Raw genomic sequence first — 16,494 nt, 5'->3', positions numbered from 1 at the left:
AAACAACGGTATCCGAATAAACTTTATTTGAGTAACAATAAGGAAGATATCGTTGTTTTATCAGGAAAAGAGCTCAGTTCGGTCAATTTATTTCATTTTCTCTGCTGAAGACGACTTTTGTCTGTGCTATCTCTTAGAGAATTATTAAGTATCAACTTTCAGATTAAAAAATGTGGATATATCCATTATTTTTTCTCATTCATAGAATTAGAGGGTTTTGTTGTAAATCAGGAATATTACTTTCAGAGTGAATGATTATTTGAAATTACGTCGAGAGTTCCTTTAATTCAATCTGAGATGGAATTTAAAGAATTTGAGCCGCGGTTTAAACCGCCGCTCAAATTCTTTAAATTCGGCCACTGATCAAATAAGGAAATATTCATTAAAATTAACCGAATCTGTCGGAAAAAGAAAAATATAAAATCAAAATGATCAAAATTGTTGAAATATTAATTTTTAATCTACAACTTTTTTTGTTTTTTATAGGTTAACTCAAAATATAAAATGTTTTTGTGTGTAAATATAAAATGTCACACCAAATAATTTTTTCTATACAATTACGAATTTGACTAAAATCAAGTTTCACAGTTCTTTGGATAATCAGAGTAAATATTGGAATTGGCTTTTTTATTGATATTTGGCCGTACAGTGTTTTATTTAAATGATTAGTTAAAAGGACATATATAGTTTCAGAAGACGAATTGAGAAAATTCAATAAACCTGCAGTTGTACGAAGGATATAAGTTTAATAATAAAACTGATCAAATGAAAGATTATGATGAGAGTACTAATGAATAGTTAATGAAAAGACTGTGAATAAATAGTCTAAGTAAAATATCTGTAGAGATATGGTTGGTGCAGACTGCTTCACTGCTCAGTTCTCCAGTCATAGTAGTTTCAATCTTTCGAGCTAAAATATAAAAGACATATATATTCAAATTAGCATAATGTTTCTAAATAAATTACTGATGTCTCAATATATTCAAATTAGCATAATGTTTCTAAATAAATTACTGATGTCCCAATAAATGAGGAAATATTAAGAAAGTACTTTAAAATTGTCCTTGAGCAATTCATTTTGGGATTACATAAAACATGTTTGAAAAATCATAAAACTAATGAAATGATTTTTTCGCTTATTTGAGAATTCATAACACAAAATTCTTAATTTTTGGAATCAAATTTAAAGATGGCCCAAAAGAGAGCCCGAATCATTGATATAAAACAAAACAATCACAATGTCCCCCCCCCCCCTCCCAAATAAAATTGTTTTCTTGCAAATTTGACAGATTTTATAAAGGTTTACCATGTTTAAATCATAAATTCATACATATTTTAAAAGATTTCAATATTTCATCTCAACAATTAATGTTTACTATTTTAATCTACAAAAACAACATAAAGACCGAGTTATTGATTTTTCTAAACCTCATTTTTTTCAAATAAAATGTTACGACCAAGAAATATATAAAAGAGGATCCTTCGATGCAACAGATTACAAATCTATTTAAAATTTTAAAAAACATTTAATATTTATATACAGTTGTAATATTTCTATTTGAACTCTTAATTTTTAGTGAATCTCATTCAATAAGTTGGATGTCTGATTCACAACGATACCATTAAAAGCGTTATCCGATCAATAGTGAAAGTGATATTCCATATCAATGTATTTTCTCTTTGAAAAAAATTATTTATTTCAATGGTGGGTTCACTATCGAAAGTGACTTATGATTTATGCGATAGAAACAATATCATAATTTAACACTTTTAAAGTAAGAATAACACTGAGATTACGACTGTTCCTCTAAGGTTAAATTGACAAACTTAACATCCCTAAAATTCTATCATATCTAAAATTCTATCATATCTAAAATTCTATCATATCTATTACTACTATCATCAGTGATAAAGTGATTGAAGTAGAACTTTCCTCCTGAAAAGTTTACCCCTTGACTTACCGACAAACTCTGTATTTGTTTTCTCTAATATTAGATTTGACTGTTGGCTCCAACCATACTCGTTGTAAGCCTCAACCTTTATCTAAATATTTACAAATATAAACTATTTTAAGAAATCCGCAAAACATTTGGGATTAATAGTTAAAGTCAAATTGCATCGAGTATAAACAACTCACTGTGTTTAATAATATAATGTAAAAAAAAGAATGTAAATTTATTACTTTTTGAAATGATTCATTCTTCTTAAATTTTCTGATTTATCCCCCAAATCGTAATTTAGACCCATTGACGCGGTCTAATTTGATGTGGGACACCCTGTACTAATCAACATACTCACCTAATTTGGCTTTAATTTCAACAATCTTTTCTCCAAACTCTACAACCGAGTTACTTTCATTATGGCTGCAATATTTGTAAAGAATAGTGTAAAATTAAAAATGTTGGGTTTTAATGACCTTTCCTTTCCTAATTTAACGTCTTTTGATGATGGAATTTATGCAATTTATGATAAAAAGAAACAACTTTTGAATGTTTTATCGTTTTTTACATGATCAACAAATTTAAAAAATAATATCTTTTATATATTTATACATATTTTTTATCCGTCGAATTAACAAAGTTATCAAATTTTGCTCGTATTAGATCACAGTAATCAAACATTCATTTGTTATGTAGCTCTCTTATTTCTATCACCTTTCTTATTTTCGTTTACTATGTAATTGTGTATTTCGTACATTTTCCTGAGCAATTAAAAATAAAGTCTCCACTTTTAAAAATTAACTACCTTTTCAAATCTGGCGTCTTTTAACTTTTCATTTTTTAAATGATTTAAATGAAGAAAAAGTAGAAAGATCTTACAGAATGCTCCAAGAAATATTGAAATCTCTCTTTAATCTTTGCAGCGTATTTTTAGCGAACTCTTAAATTAATTAAAGTATGAGTTTTGACTACAGCGGGTGCTTAATTTTAATAACAAAATGACATCTATGATTTGAGACCCACATTACTTTAAGTGTATAATAAAAAGAAGATCCAAGTTTACGCACCAGAACCCGCGCCGGAAAAATATTTTCTATATTCATTGGAAATTTACTTTTCTTCATTGAATACATCAAGAGCTTAATATCCTCACAAATCATGTTTACTGCCAAACTCAAAATTCACTTTCAACCTCAATTTAATAGATCTTATCTTTTTAATACTGAACTACGAGAGAAATTGATTGATATTTCAAACTTAGATTGTTTGATCTGACATAATTTATAGTTTTAAGTATCTAAAAGTCTAAGACAGAGAGTTTCAAAGACAAAGGGATTAAAAAATAAGAGTTTGTGGCAAACTAAATAAGAACTTTGCTTCAGTTGAAAAAGGTAGAAATGATTTTAAAAAGATTTTTAAGAAAAAAATGTTTAACTCTACTTTAATAAAAAACTGAAAATTCTTTTTATCAAAAGGGATTATAAATTAAGTTTTCTCTCAACAGAAAACAAATAAGGTTTTTGCAGTATTTTGTTTCCAAAAACCTAACCAAATGGTTTGCATGATGGATTACTAGGTCCAAACTCAAATATATGTCTTACCCTGTTCCAAACTCATAGTTCATGTTATCCAAACTCTAAGAAAAGGTTTACTACCTCAACTTTATGGTTTACCTTGTCTAAACTCAACAATGTGGTTTACCTGGTCAAAAAAAAACTATATATAATATACCTTGTCCCAATTAAACTAAATAGGTTACATGGCCCAAACTATCATCAGGCTTACTTGATAATAAACCCAGAACACTAGGTTGTGAATCGTATGGTTTACCTGGTCTAAAATCAACTGTATAGTATACCTGGTCCAAACTTAACTATATAGTATACCTGGTCCAAACTTAACTATATAGTATATCTGGTCCAAACTCAACTATACAGTATACCTGGTCAGAACTCAACTATATGGTTTACCTGGTCCAAACTAAACTATATAGTATACCTGGTCAGAACTGAAATACATGGTTTACCTGGGCCAAACTCAACTATATGGTTTACCTGGTCCAAACTCAACTATATTGTTTACCTGGTAAAAACTCAACTATATTGTTTACCTGATCTAAACATAACTATATAGTATACCTGGTCCAAACTCAACTTTATGGTGTACGTGATCCAACTAAACTATATTGTTTACCTGGTCCATACTCAACTATATAGTATACCTGGTCCAAACTTAATTATATAGTGAACCTAGTCCAAACTCAACTATATTGTTTACCTGGTCCAAACTCAACTATATTGTTTACCTGGTCCATACTCAACTATATAGTATACCTGGTCCAAACTTAATTATATAGTGAACCTAGTCCAAACTCAACTATATTGTTTACCTGGTCCAAACTCAACTATATTGTTTACCTGGTCCAAACTTAATTATATAGTATACCTGGTCCAAACTTAACTTTATGGTGTACCTGATCCAACTAAACTATAGTGTTTACCTGGTCCAAACTTAATTATATAGTATAACTAATCCAAACTCAACTGTATAGTTTACCTGGGACAAACTCAACCACATAGTTTACCTGGCCCAAACTCAACAATATATTTTACATGGTCCAAACTGAACGATATATTTAACCTGGCCCAAACCTGATAACCAGGCTTACCTGATAATAAACCCCGAACTCTAGGTTGTGAATTGTATAAGACTGGTTTCTGTAAAGTTCCATATCGCACTCGTTCTCTAACCCATACTCTAGAGAAATAGATAATTACAGAAATATTTATACATTTGGATATATATTTGCTGGAAAACACATGCTTACATAGAAAGCGCCAATATTTTTATACACAATTATACAGGGTGTCCCAAAAAACATGGGAATTCAGTGATGAATTCGATATCGTCTTTGTTATGAATTAGCATTGTAATACCTAATTTCAAAAGCCATAATATTATTATGTCTGCTAGAGTTTATTTAATGAAAAGGGTAAAAGACTGCAAAGATGTGTGTATAATGTCTCCGCAAGATGAACAGTGAATACGGACAAGTTTACTCTGTTTGTATACTGTAATTTTCTTGTTTTACTAAGTACAACCGGTTGCAGTCAAAACATAAACAAACAAAATGTGAACATAACAGACGAAACTCTTACAGATTACAGCTTTCTCAGTAGGTATCACAATACTAAATCAAAGAATTATTTGAAAAGACGGTATCAAATTCGTCACTGAATTCCCATGTTTTTTGGGACACCCTGTACTAATCAACATACTCACCTAATTTGGCTTTAATTTCAACAATCTTTTCTCCAAACTCTACAACCGAGTTACTTTCATTATCCTAAGCAGAAATATAATTTATTATTTGGATACAGGGTGTCCTACGAAATATAATTTATTATTTGGATACAGGGTGTCCTACGAAATATAATTTATTATTTGGGATACAGGGTGTCCTACGAAATATAATTTATTATTTGGATACAGGGTGTCCTACGAAATATAATTTATTATTTGGATACAGGGTGTCCTACGAAACATGGCAGTATACGCAAGACGACTTAAACTTCGTCTTTGATTTTTGATTTGTTGCATTAATTTGTCAACCTAATTTCAGAAGTAAAATTCTGTAGATAACAATCACAAAATACCTCTAGTCCTGCCATTTCTAAAATGTGGTCTGCGTTTTTGTGATTTTAATAATACCTGAGTTTTTGGTTTTATTTAACAAAACTGAAATCTAAAAGAAATTCTAAATATCTCAAAAATGCGGACCACATTTTTGAAATGCCAGGACTAGGGTAATTATGCAGTTATTGTTTCAAGAATCATACATGTTAAAGTCACATGAAAATGTCACATATAAATTCCAAGATCAAAGGCGCGTCTTGCGACTCTTATATTTCGTGGGACACCCTGTATTATTAATCATAAATAAAAAAGTTCTTAAAGAAGCTAAATCTAAAATTCATTCTTCTTTTAAATTGAAAATGGATTCCACAGGTGCTTCTAGTGTATACTGATTAAGGACATAAAGTTTTCTAACATACAGAGCGTCCCATATCATATTAGACTTTCTCGACAATCTTTAACGCAAAAATACACATATAATACTCAAAAAATCTAGCATTTTTTGCAAGAAAAAATTTCCATTAGCCTTATTAAATTTTTTGAAAAATTGAAATGATTCATTCTTCTTAAATTTTCTGATTTATCCCCCAAATCGTAATTTAGATCCATTGACGCGGTCTAATATGATGTGGGACACCCTGTAGATGTATCAATAATCAATACTTAATATAATGAAAGGGAAAGGGAAAGCAAAAAGAAATGAAATTGGTGGAAAAGGAAAAAGAAAAAGAAAGTAAAAGGAAAAGAAGGAGGATATTGAAGTAAAATATGGGAGAAACTATAGGGTAAATAAGAAGACAAAGAAAAACAAAATGCACAATAATAATAAAGTGTGCACTTTACTATCGTACATTCTAGGTTGTACACTTTTTACTATTATTGCTGCCGCTGAACTTTAGATGGTTGATTTTAAAAAGTTGCAGATCGTCTTTAAAGTTGTTTTTGGGTAAGACAGGTGTGTAAGAGAATTTAATATGTTCATACAGAGCGTTCCATATCATACTGAATTATCTAAAAGCGTTAAAACCAAAATTACCACATAAAACTCCAATAAACCTAGTATTTTTTGCATGCATATTTTTAAATTAGCTGTACACAATTTTTTAAATGATACATTCTTTTTATATTTTCTGATCAGTCACGAAAATCACAATTTTAAGCCATAAACGATACAATATGACGTGGGACACCCTGTATGAAACTTATGTTCCCAGCCTGCAACTAAATTATGTTCCTGCAATGCCGTTAAATCTAAAGTAACTGGAATAGGAAAGGTTTGCATCTCTGTAAAATGGTGTTCTCCACTTATTTTAAGTGTATAAATTCATATCTGTTAGATTCACATTCTCATCGTTTTTAGGAAGGTGGCGGGGGGGTCATCCCAATATTTCTACATGATCTACCTCTTTGACAAGATTAGAAAAATTATTTTTTTTCTGTAATTTTTGTCTTACAATATGACCAGACTTTCGTTGTAAATTATATAGAACTTTAAAACGAAAAGAATATGCAATTTAATCGTATTTTGATAATTTAGCTTACTAAACAATATTTGCTGTCTGTACCTTGACCTGGCGGTAGGTTAGCCTGTGCTTTAATATTTTTGAGTATGCCCTGTATCTCCAGTGAACCATATATTCAGAGTTTCCCAGATATTCCAGTCTGTTGTACAAATATGGGCTCTCAGGTAAACCTTTAATACAATTTTGAAAAATTTAAATATTTTAAGAGTTTCTAACGTTGTGATAGACCTATCAAAGCAATCTAAATCTTAGTTTTCCTTCTAGTGAGTGTTCTCGATTCACTTTCTCTGTAGTTGTCCGCAAATCCAACTTATCAGAAACAGAAGAGCCTAAGCCCCACTTCCGATTCTAATGGTCTACCTTAGCTAAATGGGGGTTTAATGGCGTAGTAAAATTTTGATGTAGAATCAACTATCATTTTGTTGTAAAAATACTCTTACAAATGAGGGATCATTTTGATATTTTACGAGGACAAATTAATAATTTCCTTTTTTGCAATACAGGCCTAACAACCCCTCCAATATGTAAAATACAGGAGGGTTCTACCGGGACGACACCATGATTTTTGTTTTTATTTTGTTGTTCGATTGTTAACATTGGCAGCGGGCACCTTAAATTTTAGGTAATTTATAAAAACACTTAATTTTTGTGCAGAGTGATTATAACCGCTTATAAAGTTACTCACTCTGGTTAGTCCGGGGTGAAGCGCTCGTTTTTTTCGGAACGATGGGATCTTTCTTGATCATTCCGTTATTTTTTGGCAAAGAACGATCGTTCCACCAGGAACGCACCCAGCCCTACTCGAAGGCATAATTGAAAATTTAAAAAAAATAACTTTGTCGATTTTGTTGAAAATTCATGAAAAAAAACATATTTCTGAAATTCTTTGGAGTGTCACGACCAAATAGGGCATAGCAGAAAAGATATAAAGCATGGAAAAGATGCTCTGAGACATGGATAATGCAGTGCAAAAAATGGAATGGCAATAACTTGAAAAACGAAATGGAAAATGAGATTTTAGGAAATTATTTTTATTTTGCAAAAAATGATTTTTTTTACTGAAAACAGCCAGAAATGACAATTTAATTGAAGTTTGATCTAATGGGACCCACTTTCAAATATTTCTCAATTACTAAGAATGGAACGGAATGATGGAAACGTTCTTTGACTAAGAACGGAACAAGAGGGATGGAACTGTTCGTTAAATAAGAACGTCAAGAATGGAACGGAACGGGAAGACCGTTCTTCTACTGAGAACGGAACGGAATGAGAACGGAACTATAAAAAAACGATTTAGCTGAAGGCCCTCGTTCTAGAACGGAACGGAACCATTTCAAAAACGTCGAAACGTGCCCAGCCCTAGCACTGACCCAGGTGAGGGAGAAATGAGGCGGGGTATAAATGTAACTTTTGTCTGGGCAACAGTAGCCCTGCATACGTAGATTTTAAAAAAGGAATAGCACTTGTTTCTTCTTGGATTTAAAGAAGTATATGTTCCAAATCCAAAGTATTTGCGCAAGAAGGTCAATATGTTATATATATATGTAATGTATATGTATATTAATTATTTTGTTTTCTTTGCTGGAATAAAATTGATAAAAAAGAAGTGTAGAACTGTGTCAACATTACAGCTAACAATGTTTCTGAGATCTCACAGCTTTGATTGTACAATGGAGGACTAATGCTAATATTCTTCTGTCCCTAGATTCTTCAACAATTTGTTTCATACAAACCTTGGATGGTGTAATCTTATTTTTTAAATGGCACACATACCTTTTTTTACATTTTTTTCAAAAATAACACACCAGACTTTCCATTTTTTATTTACTATTGAATTAGCAAAAGTTTAAGAATTTTTTTAAGTTAGAGTGCGGTTTTGCTAATGATTTTTTGAGAATAAATCATTTTTTATTCATTGCTTTGATTTCTTTTAATATGAATACTTTTGTTATGTTCTATAGTTGCATGTATGGCAAATATCCAAGCGTTGTTGTGTTCTTTAAATCCCGAAAATAGTGAGGGATTTAAAGGCTTGAATTTTAACCTCAAAAAATAAATAATAAAAAAATTGATTATGTTTTTTTTTGTTTTTTTTTTGGGGGGGGGGTTATATTTTTTGGTAGTTATATTGTTTTTTTTATATTTTTGGTCCTTCTATTATTAGTGTTCTATTTTTCCCGCACATCACTTTAGATATATTTACATTCACTTTCCAAATAATGGTTGATTTTGTTCACACTTTAAAACTGGACGACTGAAAAAATCCCCCCAAAAATACAAAAAATCGTGTTACGATTTTACAGTTATGCTTTTTTTCTGCCTTTTTGTATTTAGATAAGGTCTAATACTACCTGAAATTTGTATCCTTTTTGTAGCTGTTGACACACTATTAGAAGCAGTACAGTTTATATACCTTCAACAACAAAACAATGCGGAACGGTAAAAAATTGATAATGTTGAAACTTCAACTTAAAATTTGTTTAATTTATATATTTTCTTTGTTTGTTTTGCCTCATGTGTTTGCCCTGTAAACTGAGAGCTGTTAGTTGAAGTTCATGTCGACTTCCTGAAAATCAAGTTTTCTTTACTTTTTGGAAAAGGAATTGAGTCTTTGCCACAAACTACAGTGAACCCCTTAATAACGAATACATCGGAAGAATTTATCAAATGTCGTCTTGACAATTTTTCAATGAGTTTTATACTATATTACGTAAATTTCAGTAATTGCGAAAATAAATAAATAGCCATGAATATGCGGGAACAGTTTTAAAGAGTTCAATATAATCATTTAATTAAACAACTAAATATCTGCAACATTCCGTTATCAGAAAGTGAAGAATACGACATTTGATGAATTCTTTCGATGTATTCGTTATTAAGGGTTTCACTGTATGATTTTCTAATTTGTATATTTCTGCAACCCCATGTCGTAACCTTAGATATTTCAAACTATGAATTCTGATAGATAAAGTAATCTAAGTTTAAAATATCACAAGTTTGTCCCTCCCTAGAAATGTTGAAAGTAGCTGTTAAAACTTGTTTCCTCACTGTATATACTTTTTTACTTTGTTACTCTTTATCTTCCAATAGATGTGTATGTACTTTTAAATTTTATTCTATAAGGGGGTGAGGTTTTTAGGAAGTTAAATTAAATTGATATTTTGTCATGTACTTATTTTAGATGGGTTTTAAATGCTGTTTTAAGCTTCTTTGTTGACAGTTTTTGGTAGTCTTATATCTTTTAGGCTAGATAGATACATTAGTGCTCTGGTTTTAGTCTAAATCTGGTTTAATAGAATATCCCAGAACCAAATTATTATTTAACTATCAGAAAGAAAATCGCAATTTTTTATTATCATTTTCTAAAGTCTTTTTCTGTCCCGTTATCTCCGTGTACTGCATTGCATGGGTCTTTTAAACTAATTTTAAATTTTAAGTACGCATGCAGCAATTATAATTTTAATTTAGAATAAATACAACGACCAAATTCTTTAAGAAACCTGTGGATTTGCTGATTATGTTTCCCGATGGAACTATGAGAAGTGTGTCTTGGAACCATTTGAGGTGAGGAGCAGGATATCCTGGATATTCAATATCATTTCTTTTCAAACAAACCGTTCATAAATAATTCAAAATATGCAGAAAAAGAAAAAAATAGAGTTACAGAGAACTTGACGTTATTTCACATAATTTATTTTGTGTAACTTTCTAAATTAAGAATAAGCAAATTTTACAAAAGTGTCAAGATATTAAAACCCTCAAAAAACCTAAAAGATAATTATTTAGAAATGTCGATCTCAGAAAAACAAGGTGTACAACCAGGACCTACAGTCAAGGAAAGTGTAGAACACTGTCGTCTTCGCTCTTCTACTATAAGATAAGGTGTCCCACGAAACATGACAGTAGCAAGACGACTAAAAAGTCGTCTTTGAACTCTGAATTTATTTGTGACATTCAGTCGTCAACCTGTTATCAGTCTTTCACATGGCTAAATCTTATAACAAAAACCACAAAAGTCTCCTAGTCCAGTCATTTTTAAAAAGTGATCTCTTTTAGTGCTGTCAATATTGCCGGAAATATTAAGAAATTCGTCCAGATTTAAATTTTATTAAACTAGGCTTTTGAAGCGCTTCGCGCCCCTCTGTGAGCATCTTCTCTTTGTTCGGTATAAAACAAAAACAAAAAGAGTTTGCGGATTTCAAATATATTTTTTCGCACATTTTTAAAATTTCACAAAAATAAAAAACTTTTGAACACAAATTTTTGAAATTTTGATCATTCATAAACCTTCTCTGGGGTCACTTGAGATCCTACACAACACCCAGACTAACAGGCAAAATAAATAAAGACTAGGCTTTTAGGGCGCTTCGCGCCTATCTTCTATTTCAACTTTTAATCCTGGCTTTATCTCTGAGCATTTCTCTTTTTACAGTATAAAAAAATAAAAAAAAATACGGATATCATAATATTTTTTCGCGCATTTCCAAATTTTTACAAAAATAAAAACTTTTAAACACAAATTTTAAAATTTTGATAATTCATAAACCTTCCCTGGGGTCACGTGAGTTCCCCCACACAATTTGGGCCCGATCGGTTCAGCCGTTTTGACGTTTACTAAACACAAACAAACAGACACCCAGACAATCTAAATTCATATATAGATTAAACCAAAATTGTTTAAATCTGAACGAAATTCTTTATACCTCTGGTAATATTGAAAGCACAAAATAGACAGACCACATTTTGGAAATACATTGGATATTTTGTGATTATTAACTGTAGAATATACTGTAAAAATTAAAATAAAAGCCTTAATCTCAATTAAAGTAAACTTTTGAATAAAAATTGGTTATGTATCGTCAAAATAAAATGTTATCATGTTGAGATTTTTCGAATTTTTTGTTTTTGCTGGATGTAATAGCCAAATATTTGTCATTAGAGATAAGCATGCTGGACGTGGAGTTGCGGAGACCTGGACTATGGAGACGTAGCTTGAGGCACGGAGATGATTTTGATTGGCTAGCGGTCATTCTGCGAATTAGATGGCAATGGCGATCAGTTCGCGGGGCTTGTTCTGAACGACATTTGCGTGTTACAAAACAAACAAAGTTTGCAGTACATTTACCTGATACAAAACAAACGAGGTGCGCAGTACATCCTTCTTGAGAGTAAACAACCTCTCTATCCACCTGTATCTGGGGTCCATCTGAACATTAAACAATCATCTAAACATGGCATGGACTTATTATTTGAATGATATTCTTACTTCTTTAGAGCTCAGTCGTATCATCTAACCACGGAGGTTTATTGCAAACCGTTTCCTCAACCCTTATATACTAGAGTCTTATTGGTTAACTTTTGCGGTTTTATCTAATGAGAGTCCAAAAAAATTCCGACCGCTACCAATCAGAAACGAGAAATTTAGCAAATTGGAATATTCTTTTGCAATGAGCTCAGATCATTGATAACTCAAAAGTATTGAGGCAGGGGCGTAAATAAGGATTCTGTAGGGGGAGGTAAATGTTTAGAATTTTTTTACCCCCCCTCGAATTTTTTTTACCCCCCTAGAAAAATATCATGATGTATATCAAATTGCTGGTTTTAGTTTGGTTTGATTTGCATTTTCCACTCATTTCTGGCATTTACAAACTCCATCAAATAAAGGCTTCATTTCCTACCTTTCACCTTGTTTTATACCCTTCATTATAGTCATTTGTTTTACATTAACTGCAAAGATCTATAAAAAACTGAATTTATTTTAAGTTACATAAAAAATAATAGTTTTACTCTAAGAGGAAAAAGATGTAACTTTTTTAATTCTTTAGAAAAGCTACTCTGCAAAACTTTGAAAATTTTTTTGTATTTGTTTATATTCTAATTTCTAATTTCTAAAATTTTCTTGTCGTCAATGCACTAGGTATATATGTTAATTTCACTATATTAAATTTTTTTTCTTTTTATTCTTAATAATCTTGATCTTTTCAAATTTTATCCCCCACAGGAAGAGCTATATACTTAATTTGACATATAGTGCAAGTACGCTACTGCATTAAAAACCTTGTTTTAAGTTGATTGAGTAAGATTATTTGCGCGAAGTGCCAAACAAATTTTTACATTTATTCTTTTAATGGTAATCATGGACATGGAGAATGGAGATCAAGTTACTAAACGGGGATGTTTGTGTCCCCAAGAATCTAGGGGTTGGTAATTACCCCCAAGATTCTAGGGGGGGGATTGGTAATTACTCCAAGGATTCTAGGGGGGGTAATTACCCCAAGGATTCTAGGTGGGTAAGTAACCCCAATAACCGCCCTTATTTACGCCACTGTTGTTTGTTTGTCCGTCATAACTCAGGAACACCTTGACCGATTTGCCTCAAATTTTGATTGGGTAACTCGGGAGAACCACGGTAATGTTCATAGCTATTTGAGATAATAAGTTGAGTGGGCCCCTTTTTAAAGGGAAATTAGTTAATATCGTAATTTACGACAAAGGACGGGTAAATGGTGGGACCAAAAGAACTATGTGTTCCAAAGCTAGTGCAAAAAAAGTAGATTTTAAAAAATCGTGATTTTGTTACTTTACACCTGACCTTAGTGCCCGCTTAAAGGTAATCCACAACTGAATTAGAATATTTGGCTGAATAATATTTTGGTCTTTCCCTCTGCGTAGGCGGAACATGTAAATAACGGGTTTATTAGATATTATGTATAATGTATATTACTTTTAGTTTTATTTTAGATAAAAATTTACAAATCTGCGTATGAAATGAGATCCATTAAATATGAAATATGTTTTTATGTTGTTTTAAAGCAATTACCAGTAGCTTGAAAATGTGTTAACTGCACAATTTCTTGTGTTTCATTTTAATTGGATTATTTTAAATCAAAACCTAAGTCTTCTTTCTATTCCTATTTTTGGGTTTTAAGAATTATTATAACTAATAAAAGAGCACTTACAGAATACTCTAAGCTCAGTCCGGCTGGAGATAGGTTGACCCACTCCATTACTAGCTGTACAGGTATAGTTTCCAGAGTAGCTGCGTGTCAGATTATTTAGGTAAAGGATAGTACCACAAGGACTAGTTGTATGCGCTAGTCCGTTTATATCTCTAGTCTCCAGGTTCCAGACTACTTTAGGGGGAGGACTACCCTTTACTTTACAATACAGTTTAACACTCTCCCCTGCCATACTTGTAATAGAAGGCTGTGAGAAGTATATAACTGCTGGGGTTTCTATCAGTAAACTGTGCTCAATCCAAACCAAATTCTTTTGATCCTTTGTCTCTAAAACAATAACATTTAAAACTGTTATAGTAGTTAATTTTTACTTTTAAATAAATGAAAATGGACTAAAAATAAAATTTCTGAAAAGTATAATAAAGTTATTTCAAGATAATTACAAGAACGAGACAAAATAAAATTTTAAAAAATTTAAAAAAATTCTTTTGAGACTTAAAAAGTGTTGTTGAAATATTAATTCAATTTTTCAATTGTTTAATTTGTAATTAAACACAAAGTCGTTCCATGTTCTTTCATCTTTGGATATTTAAAAAAATTAAATTTAGATAAATTCTAGCATCTTTAATTATTTTATAAAATAAATTAATTTCAAATAAATATAATATAATATATAAAGTTTAAGTTTATTGTGATTATTTTCTTACCAATTTGGCAGGTATAAGATCCTGCATCCTTAGCTTGTATATATGAGATAATAAGACAGGTTCCATCTTAAACAGTTTATATTTAATATTTACATGGAACAAGAAAGTACAATTATTTTTTTGTTGGTTCTTGTAAAATTATTTGATTTAGAATTTAATACTTTTCTTATTCTATTTCCTTCCATTCTAAACTTGTGTTCAATATCATTATTTTGTTTCAATTTTATTTAAGTCTGTGCTCTGTTATGATTAATGATTATTTTCCCCGATAAACAATTTATCTTTTCCCATCGGTTCTATTTGTCTTCAATATTCTGTGTAATTCTTATTGTTCATGTGAAATAGTGTTTTTTTACTTAAATCAAAATATATAATGACTCAAGCCAGGAATAACAATTTCCCATCACAAGAATTAGCAATGGGAAACTCTGGGAACCTCACGGAGGAAATGCAGCCATGGTGAAACCTCCTGAAGGTTATGAAACCAAGGAAAAAGGAGGAAATAGAATCAAAAAGAACCTTCTAAGGAAATAGAACACATCGTTTCTAAAATCTCTTTTAGTTATAAGTTTTAAAAACTTAAACAGACTTTCCCCATGTAATGGGCTTTATAAGATTTAGTGCATTCTGTTCCAGTAATGGGGGAAAAGTTGAAAAGAAAAGAAAAATTGTATTATTTGCCAATTCTTTTTCACAAAAATTGGACCAATTGTTTTTCTTCTAAATATATTTAATTTTTACATTTAACTTTATTTGAATTTGAAGTCCCAGTCATAGATTCAAAATTTGATTGCGGTATTTCAAAATTTTTTTACTAAAACTTAAAAGAGGAAAAGTTTAATTCAAACCTTTGAGTTGAGAGTAATGACATTTTCTAAATATTTAAAAAAATTTTAATCTTGTTAATTGAATTTATAGAAAAGAGAAACCAGATATAATTTCATTTCTATAAGTTTAGTCATATTCAAATGTTGCAGTGGTCCCTACATTTTTTCGTAATTATGAACAGAATATTAAGAACATCTCACATATATCAGTTGCTTTCTGATCGTACCTTCAAAAAGACAAAAAACGTTCGTAATCTAGAAATTCTTTTGGTTTATTTGATATTACTGACAAACAAAGTATAATATCATAAATGTAGACCTACACACCTAAAGAGAATCGTCTGTCTCTTCTAACTCTTAAACCTCCAGCAAAGATAACTCTGTCCCCGTGTTTCCAGACTAGAACACTGTCCCCCAGCGCAGTCACATTACAGGGCAGACGAACCTTTAATATATAAAACAATTTATGACTTTTCAATTCTCATATTAGCAATCAATTCTCAGATAACTGCAGACTTATTTCAACTCTCTATTCTCATATTAGCAATCAATTCTCAGATAACTGCAGACTTATTTTAACTCTCTATTCTCATATTAGCAAACAATTCTCAGATAACTGCAGACTTATTTTAACTCTCTATTCTCATATTAGCAATCAATTCTCAGATAACTGCAAACTTATTTTAACTCTCTATTCTCATATTAGCAATCAATTCTCAGATAACTGCAAACTTATTTTAACTCTCTATTTTAACTCTCTATTTTCAAAGAAAGTTCAAAAATATGGTTATTTTCGTAAATCTTCCGAATCTTTTAAAATAGTTTTCCAATATGTAATCTTTTTTTAGATTTTTTATTTAAAATAACGCTGACAACATTTTTCTCTCTAAAGGCGACCAAAA

At 30.7% G+C, this 16,494-nt stretch overlaps 1 protein-coding gene and 1 long non-coding RNA gene across 2 annotated transcripts in view; one reads left to right on the top strand and one right to left on the bottom strand.

Annotated features, from left to right (window-relative positions):
• Positions 1-485: 485 nt before the first annotated feature.
• Positions 486-16,494, bottom strand: part of LOC111696308 (limbic system-associated membrane protein) — a 28,852-nt gene continuing 12,843 nt past the window's right edge. The window contains exons 3-14 of the mRNA XM_023465879.1: positions 15,920-16,037; positions 14,766-14,831; positions 14,059-14,385; positions 12,225-12,305; positions 10,600-10,680; positions 9,611-9,665; positions 9,451-9,512; positions 7,142-7,269; positions 5,223-5,286; positions 4,609-4,697; positions 1,962-2,043; positions 486-910 (exon numbers count right to left, since the gene is read on the bottom strand). Of these exons, the coding sequence (XP_023321647.1) occupies positions 774-910; positions 1,962-2,043; positions 4,609-4,697; positions 5,223-5,286; positions 7,142-7,269; positions 9,451-9,512; positions 9,611-9,665; positions 10,600-10,680; positions 12,225-12,305; positions 14,059-14,385; positions 14,766-14,831; positions 15,920-16,037 (1,290 nt within the window). The 3' untranslated portion in view covers positions 486-773. The remainder of the gene's footprint in view (positions 911-1,961; positions 2,044-4,608; positions 4,698-5,222; positions 5,287-7,141; positions 7,270-9,450; positions 9,513-9,610; positions 9,666-10,599; positions 10,681-12,224; positions 12,306-14,058; positions 14,386-14,765; positions 14,832-15,919; positions 16,038-16,494) is intronic.
• LOC111696309 (uncharacterized) lies at positions 9,453-12,218 on the top strand. The gene is made up of 4 exons (XR_002764049.1): positions 9,453-9,538; positions 10,596-10,663; positions 10,886-10,981; positions 12,039-12,218. It is a non-coding gene; the product is annotated as an uncharacterized LOC111696309 (long non-coding RNA).

The sequence above is a fragment of the Eurytemora carolleeae genome, unplaced genomic scaffold, assembly GCF_000591075.1.
Source record: "Eurytemora carolleeae unplaced genomic scaffold, Eaff_2.0 scaffold254, whole genome shotgun sequence".
NCBI classification, from domain to species: domain Eukaryota; kingdom Metazoa; phylum Arthropoda; class Copepoda; order Calanoida; family Temoridae; genus Eurytemora; species Eurytemora carolleeae.
Note: the sequence above shows the minus strand (reverse complement) of the source record. Positions and strands in the feature narration are given on the sequence as shown.